Source organism: Panicum hallii, chromosome 2, assembly GCF_002211085.1.
Source record: "Panicum hallii strain FIL2 chromosome 2, PHallii_v3.1, whole genome shotgun sequence".
NCBI lineage: Eukaryota > Viridiplantae > Streptophyta > Magnoliopsida > Poales > Poaceae > Panicum > Panicum hallii.
In genome coordinates this window covers 48,930,744-48,953,397 of record NC_038043.1, presented here as the reverse complement: position 1 = coordinate 48,953,397, position 22,654 = coordinate 48,930,744, and the positions used below count along the sequence as shown (strand labels likewise).

At 47.6% G+C, this 22,654-nt stretch overlaps 1 protein-coding gene and 1 pseudogene across 7 annotated transcripts; both read right to left on the bottom strand.

Annotated features, from left to right (window-relative positions):
* Window positions 1-1,447: 1,447 nt before the first annotated feature.
* On the bottom strand, window positions 1,448-6,618 carry LOC112880166. 7 transcript variants are annotated; one of them, XR_003226243.1, is made up of 5 exons: window positions 5,087-6,609; window positions 4,793-5,015; window positions 3,662-4,251; window positions 3,451-3,579; window positions 1,448-3,368 (listed from the first exon to the last, which is right to left on the bottom strand). XR_003226243.1 is itself a non-coding variant. In XM_025944670.1 (2 exons), exons 1-2 carry the CDS (start codon window positions 6,274-6,276, stop codon window positions 4,955-4,957), a joined length of 1,251 nt encoding a protein of 416 aa, XP_025800455.1. In that variant the 5' UTR covers window positions 6,277-6,609; the 3' UTR covers window positions 4,646-4,954. The 7 variants fall into 7 exon arrangements, 1 of the variants encoding a protein (XP_025800455.1); XR_003226247.1 differs by having other exon boundaries at window positions 3,541-3,579; XR_003226248.1 differs by having other exon boundaries at window positions 1,448-3,579; window positions 5,143-6,618.
* Window positions 6,619-14,474: 7,856 nt separating this feature from the next.
* LOC112881187 lies at window positions 14,475-20,997 on the bottom strand (annotated as a pseudogene).
* Between the last annotated feature and the right edge of the window lie 1,657 nt (window positions 20,998-22,654).

Below are 22,654 nucleotides of genomic sequence, written 5' to 3'. Positions count from 1 at the left end.
AGATGATTGTTTTTGTCTTTTTCTTATTGTCAGCAATCAGCTCGAGGCTCATATGACTGATACCCTCGCAAATGATTATCCAGTAGTCTTAGATGGTATAGATCAAAATAGGTGAGTCAGTGAGAAACTTGATCCCTTTTTCGCTATATTTACATCGTTGCTTACGGATATGCATCTTCATGTTTTTTTCCGATATGATTGCCTCAGCAATCGGTTTGAAGCAGAATTATCAGAGTTTGGCTTAGATTTCAATGAAGACATGAATTTGGGCAGGACAGATGATGGTAAACACTTTGATTCTTCTTTACACGAATTTATGTTCTGAGTTTCCATATTGATTTACTCTAAACCTACAGGTTTTCTCCTCGGATCTACAGGCCCCACTGATCCACTGATGCTTGAAAAATTGATTTTACCGTCTAACTTTGAAGGTTAGTTTTAAAGGTTGGAACTTATATTGTTTAAATCTTTCCTTCTTCTTTAGTTCATCTTCAGATGTTTATTTCCTCCTCCAGGTAGTAGTTTGTTGGACCAGACCCCAATTCACCATTTTGCAACAGCAGCACAGGTTGCCTCAAAGATAGGAAATGACCCACCTTCTTGGGTTCACAAATTGGAGGCATTTGCTCTGCTTGCTAATCCAATGCTCTTCTGTGTGAATGGGATCAATGATTTAAATCATAGAAGACATGGGTCTTGTGCTCTTGTAAGATCTTCCGAGTATACGGACTTTTTCCAAGGGTCTGGGTATAATCAATCAGACTCATCAGCCATTATCATGACAATGGAAAAAACCAAAAAGCAATACAAGGTATTTGCTAAAATCCTACAATGCGTATACTTTATACTCTTCCTCCTGATTGGTCGGTGGAATGGATGTATCCCTGGCCAATGATGATAACGCTGAATGATGTCATGTATGAGCTTTCGTAACGATCCAGTGTTATCCCATTTTTTATCTGGGAAGAAAGGAAAATAAGGTCAACTAATAAAAGAAGGTGTGAATGGAAATTTATGGGCCCGGAGGCGCCTTGAGCTTTCAAATGACAATACTTTCAGCTTTATTCAATGGCTTGAGACAAAGTCAAAAAAGAAGGTGTGAATGCATCCTGATGGATTTGTTTCTGAATATATGAAGTTCAATAACACCCTATAAACATTAGTGATGTTTGATGATATCCTTACATGATTATTTATTGGTGCTTCTTGATGACTTCTTCTAACCTTAATCATTGACTTTGCTGAATGCAGGGTACGATGAAATCTAACATTTCAAGTATCAACGAGAGTATGCACAGGATGAATGATGCTTTGGTATATTGCAGATGGTTTAAATTATCAAATTATTTTTGCTTAACATTTATTAATCATTGAAACTCTTGACATTTGCAAGAGACAGTTAGCAATGATCTAAAAAGTTTGAGTACAAAGGTAACAGATGTGGAAATTGGAGTTCAACAAACCCAAGCTCTTTGCTCCTCGATGTCATCAATGATTAATCAACTAAATGTATCAGTCAATGTATGTGTGGAGCATACTTTTTTTTTAGAATCACTAGCTATTTACTAGCTAATGTCTTAACTGTTTTTCTCTTCATGCAGGCTTTGTTGTCCCGCATATCCCAACCACCCTTTTTTGCTTAACATTTATTAATCATTGAAACTCTTGACATTTGCAGGAGACAGTTAGCAATGATGTAAAAAGTTTGAGTGCAAAGGTAACAGATGTGGAAACAAGAGTTTAACAAACCCAAGCTCTTTACTCCTCGATGTCATCAATGATTAATCAACTAAATGTATCAATTAATATATGTGTGGAGCATACTTGTTTTTTTAGAGTCACTAACTGTTTACTGGCTAAAGTCTTAACTGTTTTTCTCTTCATGCATGCTTTGTTGTCCCGCATATCCCAACCACCCTCCGCCGACGTTGACAATACCAGTAATCAATAACTCCGGTTTCTTAATTCAGAACCCAATCTTCAAAATTATATGCTGGTTATTTATGTTCACACACTATCCACCCATGTACGTAGGTTTTTAGCACGTAATTTGGAATTCCTTTGACCATGATTACATCTTTGACCATGATTACATCTTATTGGTGGGTACCGCTGACTTTCCAGGAATATATTTATTATTGACTGCTTGTTAGTAGTAATCCTGCATATCATTTTTTTAAATGATCCTGCATATCACTTCTATCGTCCACTTCTGTCATATCACTCAAATGATGTTTGACTACATCAAAGTCATATAACCCTAATACGTGCTATGCTATTATTGTTTAATGCAGATCATTAGATGACATAACACAAGTCACGCAGGCTGGTACTGCACCCGAACAATCAGGAGCAAGTTGTAGATAGGAGCTAGAGCTGCCGTAGCTGAGTTATCTCATTTTTTCTCTGACAAGACTGAATTGGTGCTTTTGCATATGCAACCGGATCGCGAGAGTTTTAGATGCACAAACTCACCTCTGAAACAGGCATACTAGTTTAAAAAAAAGGTATACGCAACCTGATCCTGAGAGTCATTTGCAAGAGCCACCGGGCATTTGCCACAGTATGTGATGCGAGCTACTGACTAATAAGCTTTTGCAAGTACACGAGCTAGAAACAAATGAATAAAAAACAATCACAGAGAAATATCCATATCGAATGAACATATTATCTGAACACTTTACTACCAAAAGTGAATCCTATCCAATTGTTTCAGATGTGAACCCTTCCTTCTAAACTCTCAGAATCAGGTTGCGTATGCCTTTTTTTTCAAAAAAACTAGTATGCCTGTTTTAGGGGTGAGTTTTTGCATCTAAAACTCTCACGATCCGGTTGCATATGCAAAAGCACCAATTCAGTCTTGTCAGAGAAAAAATAAGATAACTCGGCTACGGCAGCTCTAGCTCGTATCTACAACTTGCTCCCGATTGTTCAGGTATAGTATCAGCCTACGTGACTTGTGTTATGTCATCCAATGATCTGCATTAAACAATAATAGCATAGCACGTATTAGGGTTATATGGTTTTGGTGTAGTCAAACATCATTTGAGTGATGTGATAGAAGTGGACGATAGAAGTGATATGTAGGATCATTTAAAAAAAGTGATATGCAGGATTACTACTAACAAGCAGTCAATAATAAATGTATTCCTGGAAAGTCAACGGTACCCACCAATAAGATGTAATCATGGCCAAACGAATTCCAAATTACGTGCTAAAAACCTATGTACATAGGTGGATAGTGTGTGGACATAAATAACCAGCATATAATTTTGAAGATTGGGTTCTGAATTAAGAAACCTAATTTATTGATTACTGGTATTATCAACGTCGGCAAAGGGTGATTGGGATATGCGGGACAACAAAGCCTGCACGAAGAGAAAAACAGTTAAGACTTTAGCCAGTAAACAGCTAGTGACTCAAAGAAAAACAAGTGTGCTCTATACATACATTGACTGATACATTTAGTTGATTAATCATTGATGACATCGAGGAGTAAAGAGATTGGATTTGTTGAACTTCAGTTTCCACATCTGTTACCTTTGCACTCAAACTTTTTACATCATTGCTAACTGTCTCCTGCAAATGTCAAGATTTTCAATGATTAATAAATGTTAAGCAAAAATAATTTGATAATTATTTGTCATTTGCTCGGTCTCACCCCTCTCGCGCTGGCACTTTCTCTCGCGCGCCATGGCCGGCGGGCAAGAGCCACCGCGCCCGCAACCCCACCGTCCGGAAGACCGCAAGCCTCGCGGCAGCGCCGGCGCTGAGAGATGCCATCCCGTCGGCGAGCTCCCGTTCTTCTTCTCCCCAGTCTCCGGCGCCGCCGGCTTCTCCTTCCCTGCCTCTGGCGGTGGCGGGCGCGGGCGGAGGTGCCCTCACGGCGGTGCCACCATGGATGGCAACCCCTACCATGTCATGTTCAGCTGCTCCTCTCGTGCTCTGCCTATCCCGAGCCAGGGGCGCCGGCGTTGGAGGTGACCATCAGCACCGCCCCTTGCGTTGTGCCGATTCGGCTGCCTCCGTCCAGGACCGTCCTGCTGTTCTCGTACGGCCGAGTTCGAGGAGACGAGCCGAGGTCCGAGGCGAGGAGGATGCGTACGAGAACATCTTGTAGCATGTCGCGTGCAACCAAGTGTTCGTCTTCCTGGGTGTTGCATTTGTGGCCAGCGTGGGCATGCCGCTTGCTGGTGCTCGATTGGGAGTGGTGCTCGATTGGGAGTGTTGCTCGACGGAGACGCTGCCGTGCTGCTAAGAAAAAATGAACTAAAAGAGATTAACTAAGTTGAACGCTGGAGCTTGTAGCAAGTTAAGATCAGCATTTGAGCAGAATATATATGTTTCCATTTTGATTTTTGAGATGGAAAATGAAAGTCAGAAAGTTCAATGCTTGGACTCATTTCATACTTTAATTTTCATATAAAAGACTCACCCCCCGAAAAAACCTGTAACATGTTAGAGCAGAGTATAATAAAAGAGAATAAGCAATTATAAAGTTTCAAAAACTCCAAATGGAACTCACGTGCAAATATTAGCAACAAAATGTAACTACCGGATAAGATACGCTATATTATACCTGATCTAATTTTTATTGATGTCTAGTAAGTTTCTTTCATTTAAGATCAGCATCAAGAGTGCAAGACACACGAAAGCTTTTAGCATAAATAATTGGTCATTTGAAACCACTAGAACACAGAACCAATAGCTAAATTTCGGACAATTTAGTAGTAGTACAAAAATAACAAACAAAGGAGAAGGGCACATGAACATAAGTTAACTGAGCCACAACCAGCAGAAATTTTGTAGTCGCATTCAGTAGCATCAAAATATTAGCATCGTGCCAAGTACCAAGGGGGACTATTCTTCATATCGCTGGACCTCAATCTTCCCTCTGTTTTCTCCCTAATCATGAATGGGACTTGGATTTCCTGATCTTGTGATTTCAGTTTCCTCACCATCTTCTTCCAAGATGCAGGTAGCTAAAGTACTCGTGAAACATAAATCCTTTTGACCTGCACGGCAAAGATGGAAAATTACTTTGACACATAAGTTAGTGCAGCAGGAGAGCTATCCAGGAACCTACCACTGAACATGGTGGCAATACGACAGCAGATGATCAGCCAGGGTGAAAGGCCTTACAGAGGGCCGAATCCTCTCCTTGAAGTTGTGAATGAGGGAGAATGTCGATGTCCGCTCACACGTTCGCTTGCTTAGTGAATGCACCGCAACAGGGTCAGTTGTGTGCAGGGAGAAGTAAACAGAATTGCCACTGATGGATGGGAGGTCCTTGGCCGAAACACACAGGCAACGATCTTTGTTAAGGAAGATTGCTCTATCACCAAGACTGTCCACTGGAACAAGCTCTCTCTGGTGTACATTAACCAAGAAGAAGGCGAAGGCGAAGGGCTGCCACCCTTCCAAGCACTGGTCGATGATGCGATGCTGAACAGCGAGCAGCATGCGTCCCCCAAAGTCCACGAGATAGTAATCACACATGTTGGGACGGCCAAAACTGTTTGGGATGCAAGCAACCACGGGATATGGCAGGTGAGGGTACAGCTGAATGATCTGCCTGGTATCTTTTCTAATGCCGAATAGCCTGCCTTGGAATGGTAAGGCGGTCCAGAGCTGAAGGCCACGGTAGATAACACACCAGCGTGGACGAGTCGGCTCCGCATGGACCACCACCGGAACATTGGGGAACCAGGCAACAACCGCAATGGATGTGCAAGACCAGCAAACCGCGGCTTCCATCCATGCTCTTGACCAGATGTCCTTCACCAGGAGATGAAAAACGGGGGCAAGCGGAGGGAGGTCGAGGAAGACGCGAGTGAACGGGTGCAGGACACGGACGGCGGTGGTGCTTTTGTTGAGCAGGATGAGGAGGCCGTCCGTGAATCCGACGATCCTGTGGTCGTGTAGCTCTGGCAGGCGAACGCGGAGGCGCCTGCTGGTGGACGTGTGGAAGAAGTTGACCTGGCAGGCGTCGGCCGGGCGGACGCCATCACCGTCGCAGAGAGCAACCCAACCGCGCGGGCGGAAGCGAACGTCCCGTAGCGTGGGGTCGCGCGGGCTAGCCGTCGAGGCGCGCCAAGGCGCGCACACGGAACGTAGGCTCATGTAGTCAACCACGTCCTCCGCCAGCAGCCGCTCGGCGATGACGTTGGTAATGTCCGAGGGGAGAGACGTCCAGTCCCGGCCATGCGCCCGGCGCTTGCAGGCTACGGAAGTGGCAAAAGCACCACATTGACGCTTCCGCCCGGAGTCTGCCATCGCGCCGCCGAGTTTCCGCCGGCGTAATAGTGAAAAAGGCCGGGCCTTTCTCCCCAATCGGATCTGGAAACCAGAATAGTTGTTCAATTAGATTAGACCCAGATCCAGAACGAACTTCGAATCAATCGTTCTCTTCGGCCCTCCCTTTATACAGAACACTACATCTATGCCTCCGTCTCCGATCGCGATTCGTTACTTCAATCGGCCATGGACTCGGACTAGCCTCGACTCGGACCGACTTCTCGAGAGGAAGTACAGGCCAGGGAAATGATGAGAGAGTAGAACCTGGGTAGCGGTCCGGGAGGGGGGGGGCCCGCGGGCTGCGCGCGCTCGCCAGCCGCCGGCGGCCGGGGTGGGGCGCGGGAGGCAGATCCGGCGGGGGAGGGGGGGCGCTTCGCCGGCTGGGGGCAACGCGGTCCGTATCTCGAGGTATATTCGGCTGGTAGAACCGTTCCGTCCACCGTTCCTCGACCAAGGGCGTTACCGTAGCTGTAAACGGAAAAAAAAAGTTTAAAGGAATTTTGCTAATTTGATGTACTAAATAAAGTTTATTTATAAAATTTTTTACACAGATGGGTTGTAAATCGCGAGACGAATCTAATGATGCTAATTAATTTATGATTAAGCAATAATTAACGGATGGTTACTATAGCATCACCGTTGCAAAATATGGATTAAGTAGGCTCATTAGATTCGTCTCGCGATTTACAGCCCATCCATGCAAAAAGTTTTGTAAATAGACTTCATTTAGTACTTCAAATTAGCAAGATTTCTTTGAAAATTTTGCGTTTACGGCTTTTTTGCGTTTACAGCCTGGGAACTAAACAGGCCCTAAATATGTAAAAATAAAACCTCTCAATTCCATCTCCATCCATCCTACCAACCAAACGGATCTTTTAGCGTTGAGCTTTCTATTCTAGTGTTTGGTTGGGTTGGGTGGCTAGCAGACTAGACAGGTTTTCATAGTGCAGGCAGCCACGCTAAGGTTTGTTTTGTTGTCATAAACCAATGCAGAAAAGGGCTCGAGATCGCACGCGCAACCTGCATGCGGAGCATTGCAGAAGCCTGCTCTTCTTTTTCGGGCTTCATTTTCTATTTTCTTCGCTGCTTACGGCCCATGATTTGTTAACCAACAACTGTTTACACGCCGTTGCTTCCGGTCCATAATTTGTTAACCAACCGTTTACGCACTGCTGTAATGGTGTACGGTGCATCCAAGTGAAAAAATATCCGTAGTTTTCAAATTATCCATCCAAATTAGATTTCAATTGTATTATCGTGTTTCTAATGACAGGATGTTCAAAACAAGACTAGACTTACAACATTTGAACAATCTTTTTTTAGAAATAGAAAAAATTATTTTAAAGGTGGAACAATTGTTCCAGCTTCATGATAAAATTGTTCCCCTTCAAGGAAAAAAGTTCCACTTCAAAAATTATTTAAATATAGTTAACTGAGATCTTATTTTAAATATTTTGTTATAAGAAATTTAAATTATTTTACTTCACACCTTGTCCTGTACGTTTTCTGCTCCGGTGGTGCGCGCGTGGCCCAGCCTACGGTAGCCTTGTGCGACGGCTGCACTGGCTGTCACGCGCGTTCCATACCTGCAGTAGCGCCCCGCAAGCCAGGCTCGCGCTCTGCTTCGTGGGTCCAGCCATGTCCAGCCATCCGCATCGCTTCACCTCGTGTCCATTACCTCCGCCCGACTGCCCAAGACATGGTCCTCCGCCCGTCCGCCGCGACAGAGCTCGTTGGAAATTGTAGAACCGCCCAATTTAACACTATTTTAAGCGGATCGCCGATCGTCTTTGGTAAGATGAGAGCTAACATGTGCTCGTGCCAAGTGCGTGCCACGTGTTAACCCATATCTAAATTGCAAATAATCAACACGTCATCCGCCGAAAATAATGTTAAATCCGGTAGTCTCGGTATGTATCATACCACATGACCAAGATCATGCATATACACTTACCGTTTACAATCGCATACATTGCCAATGAACCACAAAGAGCAAGTTTTAATCAACAAGGATTAACATCTAGTCATTACAAACTTAATTAAAAGGGAGGGTCCAAATCTAAAACTAAGGTTCAAACACGACATACGAGTCTTAGTCTCACAAGGATCACTAGAAAAGGTACATGAACCATAAAGTTTAGTGATTAATGTGACACCCAACACGAATGCGCAGCGGACAAAATAAAAAGTGATGGAATGATAGCGTCTTGCTCAAGGACGCCACCAAGACCGCATCAGGCCTACTCCTCACCCGCAACGGGATCGGCGGAGTAAAAGTGGTCAAACACCACTTCCAGCTCACCTGCAACTTATTTAACAAAGCAACATAAGTACAAAGGTACTCACAATACTGACGCGAATAAAGTAATCAAGGATTATGCATAGGAAGACTCACAAGAAGGCTTTAGCTTAAGTGATTTATATAAGAATGAGCTCCTAATTCAACTCCTAACTCTCTAGCATTTTTATTATCTTACCCAACCACCTCAAAATTTTAGTTTATTAAACCATGACCGAAAGGCGTAACATGAGGAGATACACCATAAGCGAACACAACCGAAACTTCTACGAAGAATTTAGTGGATATTGAGCTTGCTCGTAACCGAGAGCGCGGCAATTCGAATTGATTAATTTAACCTTGCAAGGGTGTACTTCTTTACCCACACGACATAAGAACCATGCGACTCGCCCAACCGATCACGTTAGGCAAGGGGGTACTCGCATCAACCTTTCCCAACAAGTTGGAACCTTTGAACGTCACGCCTAACTTGCGCGGAGAGTCACCTAGGTCCATCAGGGATGTCGGTGTTTTACCGGCTGCCCATCGAGGGGTATACCCAAGGTGGCAAGTTTATGTGAGGAGATGTCGAGATCAAGAACTCGAAGGTGCAATGAACACAAAACTTAGACAGGTTCGGACCGCGAGGCACGTAATACGCTACGTCCTGTGTGATGGTTTGTATTGCCTTTGGTGTAGGATGATCTGGAGATCTTGTTTTGAGAGGATCTTTGTCCCCCCTTATATATCCGGGAGGCTAGGGTTACATGAATCCTAACCAACACCAGCCAAGGAATAGTACCAGAACATATCTCGAGTAGATTCCTTCTGTATCGGTTAGCTTCATCTCCTACTTAAATAGGATAAATAAGAGATAAATGAGATAAATAAGAGATAAGACGGACTTAATCTCTTAAACATCTTTAAACTACGTTATGTACACAGTCCCGTGGTCCCGGGTCTGACAGGGGACACCCCTAAGCCTCTCTACAAAGCCCTATGGCCACGCATCTAGGACCGTGCATCAAATATCAAACTTGGAAGGTAATCGGTTTATCCATACCATGATTAGATATGTGGTAGTACGATAAGTGCTCAAAATCGAGGTCATCCACGGACGGTCCTTAATCGATTCAAGCGGACTATGCCTCCGAGACTCCTTTCTCTAGATCCTACCTTCCGCTCAAATCACGAAACCACTTTCCATCTAGACCGTTCCGATTTTCAACATTTTAAACCGAACAAGCGCTATTATGGTGAAAAGTTATGGAGTGAGCAAAGTGATTGTATTCCATAATTCTTTTCAAACTATAGACCCACTCTAAGCATGGCTAAGCATCTATTCATTTTATTAGTTACTAACCATGAGTGTGCTAAGGAATCGTACCAGAACATATCTCGAGTAGATTCCTCCCGTATCGGTTAGCCTTACCTCCTATTTAAACAGGATAAATAAAAGATAAACAAAATGAATAAGAGATAAGACGGACTTAATCTCTTAAACCTCTTTAAACTACGTTACATACACAGTCCCGTGGCCCCGGGTCTGACATGGTATAAGAACAAGAGGTAAACATGTGCAATTGGGATCGACAATGCAATAGATAAACATATATCATAAATATATATACCCAAGTGTGGTAACTAGTTCTAATAAAATTAAACAGGTCAAGGGATTCTGCTTAGCTACTTGCCTTGGTTTTCTTCGAGTTCAATGACAAACTCAGCTCCCTGCTTGGCTTCAACGGCTTCGGCGAGCTCGACGGGTTCGTCCTCCGGCGTTTCGGTCACTATAATGCATGAATGAGATGTGTGCATTAGAATGATGCCAATAATATGAAAATGAGATGGCATGATATGGAATGGAAATAGAGTATCACTCAACACAAGGGAGCAATGCAAACAATGGCACAATCGAAGCTCGATTACTAATTTTAATTCTAAGACCGAAGGCGACCTTGCTCACACAACAACTTAGCAAGAACAAATCATGATTTTATTTCTGCACACAGGGGATCTCAAAAGAAAATCATGAGAGTTGAATTTGCAGCCAAATTAATTTTGTGGAATTACTTATGCTATTTACAATATTCAAAGCATTTCCATAAATCCTTAGAGAATTACCAGAGATAAAAGACATGATAAATAGGTTAAAAAAGGTGATTTTGCCATTTTACCATTTTTCAACAAAAGTTATAAGGTAAACAAGCTTGCAAGCAGGAAATACAAAAACACGCTAAAACTGTAACAAACAATCGGGAAATAATTGCACAAGCTGCACCAAAAACTAGCATTTTTAGCAGGGAGTCTAAAAAAGATTAATTTAATATTTTTAGAGCATCACAAAAATAGTTAAGCATTTAACTAGATTTGGAAAGGACAAAATTTAAATAATTGTACAAAGCTTTAACATGCTCAAACTTAATTTTTCTACCTAGATCTATTACAGAGGAATCAAACAAATCTAGTTTCATAATTTTTGGAGACCTAGAACATTTTCTATGCATTTTACAAGTTCACAGCATAATTAAACAAAATAACACTGCTGAAAAACGCAAGGGCCACCGGGTCAGCACCCCCCAGGCGCTGACAGGTGGGCCCCGGCGGTGGGCTTTGGGGGCCGGGGCCGAGTCAAGGCCAGCCATGGGCCTTGACTTGCCGCGGGAGCGGCCAGGGCGCGCCACGGCGCGGCCCGCACGCGAACGCGCGCGCGACGTCGCGGCAGCCGGCACGGGACCGTAGCCCAAGGGCGCGAACGGGCGCAGGCAGAGTGCGCACGGGCTGCACAACGCGGTGGAGACGCTCACCCGCAGCGGGGCGGTGGACGGCGAGGAGCTGCGGGCGGCGGCGGAGGGTGAGCGTCTGGGAGCCGCTGCGCGGAAGGAAGGAGGCGAGTGAGGGCCGGGGCCGAGCGAGGAGGTGCAGGGGATGCTACGCGCGCGTGGGATTGGGCGGAGGCTAGCCGACGGCGGCGGATTGCGGCGGCCGGTGGAGCAGGAGAGAAAGGGGGGGACGGCGGGCTAGGGTTCGGCCGGGGGAAGGAGAAGGGGCGCGTTTGAATGGGCGGGGGAAGCGAAGCGGCGCGGCGCGGGGGAGGTCAAGGTCCACGATGGCCCAACCAGCGTGCGCCGCCGCGCGGGCGCCCAACAGGCATGGGCGGAGGTGCGGAGGACACGGAGGGAGGGGCTGACGCGTGGACCCGGGGCGCGGGGAGGGGCGCGGGGAAGCTGACAGCGGCTGACGGGTGGGGCCGGCATAGAAAATTAAATCAAAAAGGTTGCCCAACTTCAAAATTCCAAAACTAACACTTCCCGGGCTCCAAAATTTCTCAAATTTTTACTGGAGCAAGATTAAACCATTAAGAAGAAAATGCAATAACAAACACTCAAAACGCTAATAAGTACTGCACACAAAAATTCAAAAAATTTTGCAGTTTTCATAACTTTCAAGAATTTTGTGGCTCGGGATAAGAATCAATAAATTTAGGGAAAATATTGAAAATTCACTACTTGAAATCTAGTATTTTAATGAAATAATTGAGGCAGTGCTTAGTTAACAAATTTGAAACTTTCTTCACAACATCCATTAATCAAGGTAAGAAAAAATGAATGGTCTAAACTAAACACATGCACATGATGCCATGATAATTCTTGGGTGATGCTCATGATGATGTGGTATTAGCCTTTAAACATGTTTAATTTGTTTGGGTTGTGACAGAAATCTCCGACGCGCTCGCCCGCTTCTACAACGGTCAGCTCAACCTCCTCAGTCCTCACTGTCGGCGCCACCGGACACCACCCGCTCTTTCCTAGATTTCGGCTCCGGCTACCAGGGGCTCGAGCTGAGCGAGTGCACAGATGGCTGCCTCCACCTGGCGGTGGATCCGTGGAGCAGAGCGATGGTAGCAGCAGCGTCGGCAAGCGGAGGAGCAGATCCAGCAGCTGGCGCGCGACCATGTACGGCGTGGCTCCAGATTTGTTTACTGAACTTTCAACTATAACCGCAGGTTTCTGGCTACAGTGGCGGAGGACAGATAAAAATTGAGGTACGGCGGAGTCAATCAATCTTCAAGCAACAAAACTTGCTATTTATCACGCGGATGTATCACTAACAGACCACTTGCCCACTTCTACGACCGCTGAGGAGGGCTACTTCTTTTTCTACTTTTCTCTATTATTAAATGCTCATTACTTAACTGTAAGAATTAAGAGAAATATAGTACCATAGAAAAAATAAGGTATGGCAATTGCCATACCTTGCCTCCATGGTCCTCCGCCACTGCCTGGCTATATTGTTCTATTAGGTATTTTTACAAATTTGATGTGTGTAGTGGCATTTAGACCGCATAAATCAGTAGATAATGGAGGAAAGACAGCAAATGAAGCCTTACCTGGTGACATTGCAGAATACGCTCAACTTGTGGCTGCTGCAGCCAGCAGTCCGCGCTCGATCCAGTGATCGTCGATATGCTTGCAGAACCAGCTCGCTGCCGGAAACGACAACCCCAATAGCGACCTCCTTGCCCAGCACAGGGACGGCGCCCCTGCCGCTGTGGTCTTCGATTCATCATGCTACCTACTCCCTCCTATAAAAAAATACAACTCTTGCTTTTCAAGAAATCAAACAATATCAAATCTTGCTGATTCGGACGTCTAAACTTTCAAAGCGAACAATCTGAAAAGCAGTATGAGAACATTGTCGTGCTTCCAGGATTAGTTTAGTTGCATGCGCCGATGCGCGACGACGAGGAGGATGGGAGGCCACGGAAGGAACAACCACGTCGAGGAGAAGGCCGTCTTTGAGACTGTGTCCAATCGCGACGGGACCTTCCTTGCCAAACACCCATGGCACGTGCGCTGAGCTGGCCATCCACACTCTCCTCAGTTCTTCTAGATGCCGCTGCACCAGTCATCAGCCAGCGAGCTGCATACGCGCCAGGTCGCTAGCCCAAGCCCGGCCGACCACCGCTGAGCTGATTAGCATCTCAAGAGAGATGGAGTACAGAGGGGACGCCGTAGGGGAATTCCGGGGAACGGGAGAGCCGGCAGAGGTGGAGCGGAAGTCCATTCGCCTCCGCGAGGTGGCGGCCGTCGCCGGAGCCGGAACGGAGGGCGAATAAAGCTCGGAGGAAGCAGGCGCAAGAGAGCCCGCCATGCGTGGATGCAGCTCCAGCCAACCCTGCCCCCACCAGCTGGAGCAATCACTGTGCGCGACCAATACCGGTAGGAAGAGAACGCCATCGCTCGAAGCACAAAAAATGCCAGCAAGCCGGCGGCGCCGAGGCGAGCAGGTCGCGCGCCGCGGCGGAAGCCAGGCGTCGCGAGCTGCGACCTGCCGGCGGCGCCATGAACCGGCCATGCCTGCTATGGCAGCTCCAGCCAATCCCGCCTCCACAAGCTGTAGCAATCACTGGCGTCACCAATACCAGTAGGAAGAGAACGCCATGGCTCGGAGGAGTCGGAGGATAAACAATACCAGCGGGCCGGCGGCGCCGAGGCGAGCAGGTCGCGCACCGCGGCGAAAGCCAGCCATGGCATTGAACGCAAAGCAGCCCAGCCGAAAACTGATTTGTCAAAAAGATGGTGAAAACCGCTGGGTGTCGTCTTCGTTGGATGGGCTGATCCGGTGACTAATACAGTAAGAGCATATCCAGTAGGAGTTCTAAATTGGGTCCTATCTTGAAATATAGGGTTTAAGAGAAAAAAATAACCTCCAATAGGAGTCCTATTTTATAAAAAACTGACAAATCAATTTAGGATCCAGTCTTCCGGGTTCTAGATATAGAACTTAATTGGTTGGATTATATCTCTCTTTTGCCACGAAATCTAACTGGCAGAGACTTCTTTCCTCAATATCTCCGCTCCAATCTTTCTCCAATTAGTTGTAAATAACATGATTTGAGACCCCGCTGTTGGAGTATAATACGTTACCTCCTTATCGCCGAAGAAAATGGGAGTCACCGAGCCATATTTTTTGTAATTTAATCTTTTAAAAAAAATATTCACGTTTGTATCTTTTAGGCGACTTAATCCCATATTTGAACCCTGAGTCGCCCACCATAACTCACGGAGCTAAGATTATAGGTCTCGATGCCGTGGCTCATGGCACCGAAATATGTACCAACCCTCGTTGCAGACACCTCGGCGCCGTGGGCTAAGGCGCCGACGTGCCCCCATTTGTTCTTGTCCATCCAGTCAACTTCGGCCTCGTACGTTTGGAACCCAACGCAGCGGGCCAGCAGCCGACAGGGTCAGCACTCAGCAGTCCCACACCGGCTGCACCTGCTTTCGCGCGGCGCTCGGCTCGACGCTGCCGAGCGGCGCGTTGACGGAGCCCTTGTCGTCGGCGGAGAGGCCGGGCTCGTATTCGTAGGTGCGGTTCTCCGACGACGAGGAGTTGAAGTCGGCCACGGCGTCGACGATGGAGCATGCCTTGGCGACGCACGCCGGGAGCGAGAAGGACGGCGTCGCGGGCGTGGCGGGGACAGCAACAGAGGTGGATTGCTGGTGGTAGTTCTGGATGTCCTCGAGGAGCTGCAAGAATTGCAAGAAATAAAAAAAATCGAGCTTTATTTGATCACATCTTTACCTTCTGCGGCTTGGCACTGTGTTGCTGTTGTTACGGAGCGAGTTCTCGTCGAGCTCGGCCATGGGGTTGCGCCTGTACGGGGACTGCTCCGCTTTCCTGGACGAGCTCCGGCTCAGCGCTGGCGTCGGCCCCACCGCCGGTCCGCTGCCAGCATTCTCATTCGCCGGCACCATCCTCGCGGGAGAGCTCGAACTCGGAGACGCCCACCTCTTCCCTGACGCCGCTGCGGGCGACGGCGCGCGCCCCTTCTCCCTCGCGAGCACGGACACCATCTTCCCGGGCTGCTGCCTCGCACGCTCCCCGCCGCCGGACGAGCCCGCGGCCGTCGCCGTAGAGGCCGCGGCGCCATCCGTGCGCGGTGCGCCGGCCCGGCGACCGGCTGGCCCTCCGGCTCCCGCCCCCGCCGCTCCTCTCTCGGCTCCCCGACCGCTTCCGCTGCGGCGAGCCCCGGTGCGGCGACGGCCTCGACACCGCCGGGGCGGGGCGCCCTCGGTTGCCGCCCTCGGCGCCGGTGCTCGCGCCGGGGGCGGGCAGCCGGGGCTCGCGCAGGGGGACGGGCGGCCGGGTGGTGGGCGGAGGAGGCCGCGCGTTGGCCGGGCGGAGGAGGCCGGCGAGCGGAGAGAGAGGAGGAGGGCGCGGTCTGAGAGACGCGTAGCGGCGTATAGGAAATAGGGATCGGGGATTGGAGCCGACCCGGCTGCCACGTCGGCACCAGCTCAGCTGCCTGGGCAGACAGCTTGCCGCCGTGAGTTACGGCGTCGAGGTGTGCTAGCTCAGCATCACGACTCACGGCGCCGACGCTTAGAGTCTAAATTCGAGAGAGGTTTTATCCAGAAATTCAAACATGAAATTTTTAGAAAGATCAAAATTTGAAAAAATCAGGTCACCAAGGCTATCAAATTCTTTTTCACGGGTAAAAGAGAGCTTTATTGATTAGTCAGAAGGAGTACAATCGTTCTTGACGATGTCGTCCACGTATGCAGGCGCACGCTCTAACCACACCGCAGTATGCGTAGTCCTTCTAGTGAGCTAATTCATTAGCAACTAGATTACACTTTCTTTTCACCTTGACAACTCGCCACTCCGATAACATCCGCGCTTGATCCTTGGCTTCCAGCAGGATGAAGCTTAGAGCGGATCGATCTTCCTTTGCTTGCATCGCTTGGACGATTCTTGCGCAATCTGATTCAACAATGACCGGTTCATGAGTCCATTGTGCAGCCAACCGAAATCCTTCTAAACAAGCCTGAGCTTCTGCTTCTGCAGCATCCTGACAGTTGAAAAGGACTCGCCATGCATGAGGAGCACGTCCCCCTTGCTGTCGCGAGCTACTACTCCAACACCCGCTTTACCAGATTGCTGGACAAAGAAGCTATCGACGTTGAACTTTATCCACCCTGTCGGGGTGGTTCCCATTTGGATTTCCTTTCCTGCTCCGTGGTCACCGGTCGAAGATGCTTCTTCTTGCCAGCCCACGAACAGGGCGCGCCTTCCCTTTCCCTCCGGTCCCTTCCCCCTCCTCCAGAATACCGGTTAGAGTAGCCTGCATGGAGCATAAAGCATGTAAAGCCTCTGGTATGCTAGTTGGTCCTGCCTGATGCGTGATGTTGTTGTGTATAGACCAGGTCTTCCACAATAGTAGCTTTGTAAGATCTCGCTCTGTATCCCAACATTGTTCCAGTAAGAGCAGTAGCCAATCTGGACCAGTGTATCCGAAGCACGCTTCATCCGGCAGCTGACAGTGATCTCGCATAGCCAAACTGAGTCCCTAGGCTTGTGGACATGTGACCGTGGCATGGTAGCTTGATTCCGGCTCTCGATCACATAACGGGCATTTATCGATGGGCTCCAGACATCGGACAAATTTGGCACGCCTGGTCGGCAGAATATTTCTGGCCAACTTCCATATGAACACATTTACTTTTAGTGGCACATGGCCGCTCCACACACGTTGCCACAGCTTCCTCGCTCGGTCTGGGGCTGAGCTAGACGCCTGCACCCCCCGACCCAGCTTGAGTTTGAGAGCCAGGTTGTAAGCACTGCGCACCGAGAAGACTCCACTCTTCTCCCGGTGCCACGCTATGAAGTCCTCCGACAGCCTCGTAGGAATTTTGATCTTTGCAATTTCCTCGGTATCAGGCTGGTTGAATATTTGATTTATCTTATTAAAATCACATCCCCTTCCATCAATATCCAGCAACTCCGACACCCACCGCAAGCGACACCTCCCCTGTCGAGATGTCACCTTGAGCGACAGCTCCCTTGGTATCCATGGATCACGCCATATGCGGATTTGTGTTCCATTACCGACTCGCCAAATTATGCCTTGCTTGAGAAGCTCCAGCCCCTGCAGTATGGCTTGCTAAGTTGCAGAAGCATTTGAGCAGAAAGCAGTGTCAACTAAGTTCCCTCGCGGAAAGTACTTTGCTTTTAACAAGCGGGCACATAAGCTGTCCGGGAACTGAATCAGGCGCCAGGCCTGCCGAGCCAGCATAGCCTGATTGAACAGCCTTAAATCTTTGAAGCCCAGGCCGCCACAACATTTCTTCTGTATCATTTCTTCCCATGCAATCCAAGCTGTCTTCCTCTTGCCATTTTCCACACCCCACCAGAAATTCCTAATGATGCTCGTCAGATCATCACACATGCCCAAAGGGAGCTTAAAAACTCCCATGATGTATGTTGGCAGCGCTTGGGCCACCGACTTAATGAGGACCTCTTTCGCTGCACTGGACATGTGTTTCTCCGAGAAGTCCTTGAGACATTTGCTGAGCCGATCCTTCAAGTGCTGGAAACGGTCCCCCTTCATTCTCTCTTTCGGCGTTGGCTGTCCCAAGTACCGTGCGTCAAGCACATCCTTCTCCACTTGCAATATAGATTTAACTTGCTCCTTCAGTGCTGGCTGCATTTTTTCATTAAACATGATGGAACACTTTGCCGGGTTAATTTGTTGCCCCGTGCATTTGCCATAGGTCGACAATATCTCCTTAACCACCTCAGCTTGACCAGTTGAAGCTCTAAAGAACAACAACGTATCATCTGCAAAAAGGAGATGTGAAACACCCGGAGCATTGCGGCAGACCACTAGCTCCCTAAGTGCACCTGTGGCTACTTTTCTGTTGATCAAGGTGGATAAACCATCAGCGATAAAAGGGAACAGGTATGGCGAAAGAGGGTCATCTTGCCGTAGACCACGAGCTGGTGTAAAGGGTGCCGACATGACACCATTGAAACGAACAGTGTTGCGAACCGAGGTGACACAAGTCATAAGCCGATCCACCCATGTACTCTGAAAGCCCAGTTTCAATAACGCGTTGCGAAGAAAACACCATTCAGCTCTGTCATACGGCTTGAAGAGATCCAACTTGTACGCACAAAACCTGCTCCTCTCATCTGCATTAGAATTTATAGGATGTAAACACTTAAGTTACTGTACACAACGGCATAAGTAAAAAAAAAGTACTTAGCACCAGTTGCTCCAGGACACGTGCCTCTGGCGCGTCAGCCTCACGCGCAGGGAAAATAGAGCTCCCGTCACGCGGAGTCACGTATCGTTTTTGCCTCAAATATAAATTGACCGCTGGTCGCGAATAACGCGCTGAGAGCAAGTACAACAAGATAAATAGACGGGTTAAATAAAGTGCCAAATACTGAATTGGAAGAGAGATGAGAAAGAACAGAAGCACAACATGCTATTAGCCGGCTGCAACACACACTACGCCAGACGCTCTAATCTGAGACGCGCCCTAGGCAAAATGCTAGACGCGCAGGGGTCGCGTCCCGCATTACCGCATCGCAGATTAAAAAGTAATCTGAGACGAGCCTCACACGCGTCTCAGATTACCAAAATGCAAGACGCGCCTCAATTACGGCGCGTCTCGCCTTGGCTTCACACAGGCTTCCTTGGGAGCCAAATGCGAGACGCGCTCTTGTTTAGGCGGGTCTCGCATTAGTCAAAGATGGGAGACGCGCCTCACTTACGGCGCGTCTCGCCTTGGCTTTACACAGGCGCCCCTGGGAGCCAAATGCGAGACGCGCTCTAGGTTAGGCGGGTCTCGCATTAGTCACAGATGCGAGATGCGCCTCACTTACGGCACGTCTCGCCTTGGCTTCACACAGGCGCCCCTGGGAACCTATTGAGAGTCGCGGCCTAAGCGAGGCGCGTCTTGAATTAGTCTACCTCCAACAGGGGTCTTTTTTTTCCCCAGCTGCATCCTGGAACTAGCCAGGATTTGGCAGCTGCAATCAAATACCTGCAAAAGATTTCAATTCACAGAATTCACCGCAATCATCGCACGCATCCATACAATTCACACATTGCGATACACACAAGGAAAGATAGTATTATATAACACATGTACAATCAATTAGCAACAATGATCGATAAGAACAATAGAGTACATGCAAAGCAAGTCTCTCAATCTAGCTCAATGTCGCCTGCCGTGTTATCGTGAATGGAACTCCCCCTTTGTGTTGATCACCTCCATCATGAGGAACCCCGCTAGCCTCTCTCGGATATCCTTCACGTTACCAAGCGTCGTTTGATTGAAATAATCATCTTCGTCTTTCGAAATATAATTACAAGCAGTTAGAATACAAGATGAAGACAGATATTTTTTAATTAGAACACGTGATAATTCTTACCGTGAAATCCGGTTTCTCTGCAACTAGAAGCATATTGTGGCAAACATAGAACCCACATGAGTTACCCGAGGGTTGCCGTGTGCACTACATGTCAAAGATAGATAGAAATTAGCATTTTGCGACACTTAGAACCAAGAAAACATCGTAATAGTAAAGCGATTTAGTTATAGTAGTTACCGTCCACGCGGTGTGATGTGTAAACGCAGCTTGACGTTGCTCTTTGTATCCTTCTTTGGCCCTAAGATGCCTGTCAAGAGACCTAAACACAGACATCCGGATGTTATATTACAAATGCTTCTGAAATGGGCAAATGATAAAAAACTAAAGCAAACAACAAACTTACTCGTCAAGGATTGAGATGACTACAGAATAATCACGTATCTGAGGCGCGCCCGACTCATCTGATGGAATGCTCGAGTCAAGGTAGAAGACTTGCTTGCTCCTGACATTGATGATGAGTGTAACCCAATGGTTGCCTGGGTTGTACGGCACCACAATGTGCTCCTTGTCAGCATGTACTCGCATGCACTTCACCATGTACCTAACCAAGTTGAAATGGAAACAAGCGGTTACATGTGTTAAATGGAAACAAGTGACTACATGTGGCTACAAGTTGAAATGAAAACAAGTTTAATTGTTGCATGTGCGCACCTGACCAAGCTATCTCTATCTGAATTCATAAATGTCACCGTCATCAGCTGTGGGTCCATGTACCCACACTTCTTTCCGGTTCGATGCCTTGTCTCTTGTTGCATGTACCTACACGATCCATATGAATTGAAATAGAAACGACTTAAATTGTTGAACGTATATCAAATGCATTGAAATGGAAACAAGTCTTAATCGACTTACAATGCAAAGCACCGAATGAGAGAAAGATCCAAAGCGTCGAGGTTGAAAAGGTCGAACAAATCGCTCTAGGCAACAATAAAGATGTTGCCTTTGCCCTCAAGCTGCAGAAAGTGCCGCTCTTCGAATGACACCATGATTTCCTCAGCTTGATTGACATTTTGCATGTAGTAGTTGTGCAGGTCCACACAATATTGACCTGCTGCCCGAAGCTCAGAGACACTAAGCAAGGCCTTTCCAACCCTGTACTTTGGATTCTCAGAAGTGTAAGCCCTTGTGACCGGTTGTTTTATCCGCTCCACCTTTTTCTTACCCTCTGAGATCTCCCGCTTCGTCGCCATCGGCCTACTCTGCTTCTTCCTCACAGGATTAGCCTTGCTTGGCTTCTTGGGAGCGGTAGCTGGCTCTGTCGGAACAGGTGGAGGGGGGTAACCTGAGGCTGAGTAGGGACAGGAGGATGCGGATCCGGTAACGCTTCCCGTGTATCCGGCAGCTGTGGGCATGGCTCAGAAAACGTCGGTGGCACTGCAGCACTCTGTGGCTGAGGTTGACTGGTCGGTACTGAATCTGCATCTGCTGGATCAATATGAATACCAGCTCTCCGCCACTGAACCCTTCTCGCAACTGCATCCCGCAAAGTGGTGGTCATGTCATCTGGTGGCACCTCCAGCTTGATATTCTTAGCAAACTCATGCACGTAGTCAATCTTGACCACAGCACAATCAGCCCTAACCTGCAACAACAACAACAACAATAAAGCCTTTAAATCTTAAGCAAGTTGTACATACCAAAAGAAAAAAAAAACAAAAAAAATAGGAGAAAAGAAAAGAGAGGCAAAGACCAATGCACTGACCTGGACACCTTCAAGCTGGGACATACCGGGATACACAAGCCCGTTCCCGACCTCCATGAAAGATGAATCTCCGACCAGCTGCACGAGAAGACTGCATCGGGTCGGACGAGCCAAGCCATCTATCGTATCCGGCTCCACTGATGTAGGCACAATTGCCCTCTCTGTCCCTCTACTCTAAGAAGCACCCGCTGCAGTACAAGCGAAGATGTCCCTTCTCTCTTCACTCATCGTACTCCCCAGCAAATCAGGGAATGACAATCCCTGAGACTCGAAGATGGTCTTTAGCTTTCCAAACATCTTCACCGTCACCTGAGACTCGATATCAGTCTTTAGCTCTCCATACATCTCCATCTTCACCTGCTTTTTGATCTCATCTATGTCAACCTTTGATGAGGAGTCTCGAGTCCGCTTCCGGTATCTGCCTTTGTGTTCAGGGAACCCCTCCTTCCAGGTCAACTGACTGGAAACACCACGGACACGACCCCGTTGCTCACGGGTTCCCAAAGCCCTGGTGAGCGCATCAAACTCCCTCACTCCTTCATTTGAACCTTGGCTGCTCTCTATCAAAGCCCTTTGAGCAACTTCCTCAGCACTCGTGCTGTAGAAATTGATATTGCCATCCTCCATGAGCTTTGACCTAGCACGCATAAATGGTGCCAGCCGTCCCTCAAACGATTCATAGGGATTCTCAATGCCCCTCTCTGCCAGCATCTCATCCTCCTGCTCCCACTTGCGTTGCTTTCAAGCATATCCCGCTGAGCCAAGGTGGTGGTCAAGCTCGTTCCGCGCTCGGAGACCCCGAAAATACTCACTTGACTGTTGGAACTCGGGAGTATTCCACTTTTCAACAAGCTCGTCCCAGGCTTCTTTGGTCAAGTCCGCATACTTGTCAAAAGGATTCTCTTTCTTCTTCCAACACTTTAAAAGCCTGCACGACAAAACAATAAATCTGCATAAGTGACAGTAGATAATGAAAAAATGTTAGTAAATGACAATAGTAAGTGACAACACTTTACTTGTTCTTGTAGCTCCTCCAGGCTTTAGAGATGATCTTTATAGCATGCTTCGTAGCCTTATCGTGCAACTCTATCGGATATTCAACATAGGGTTGAATATTGTTTTCGAAGATTCTCTTTTTGTCGTCC

Excerpts from the sequence above, each read along its gene's own strand:
- LOC112880166 (XM_025944670.1), bottom strand. The coding sequence starts at position 6,276 with ATGGCAGACTCCGGGCGGAAGCGTCAATGTGGTGCTTTTGCCACTTCC. Across the intron at positions 5,016-5,086 it reads TATTGCCACCATGTTCAGTG|GTCAAAAGGATTTATGTTTC; the intron begins GTAGGTTCCTGG and ends TTTGCCGTGCAG.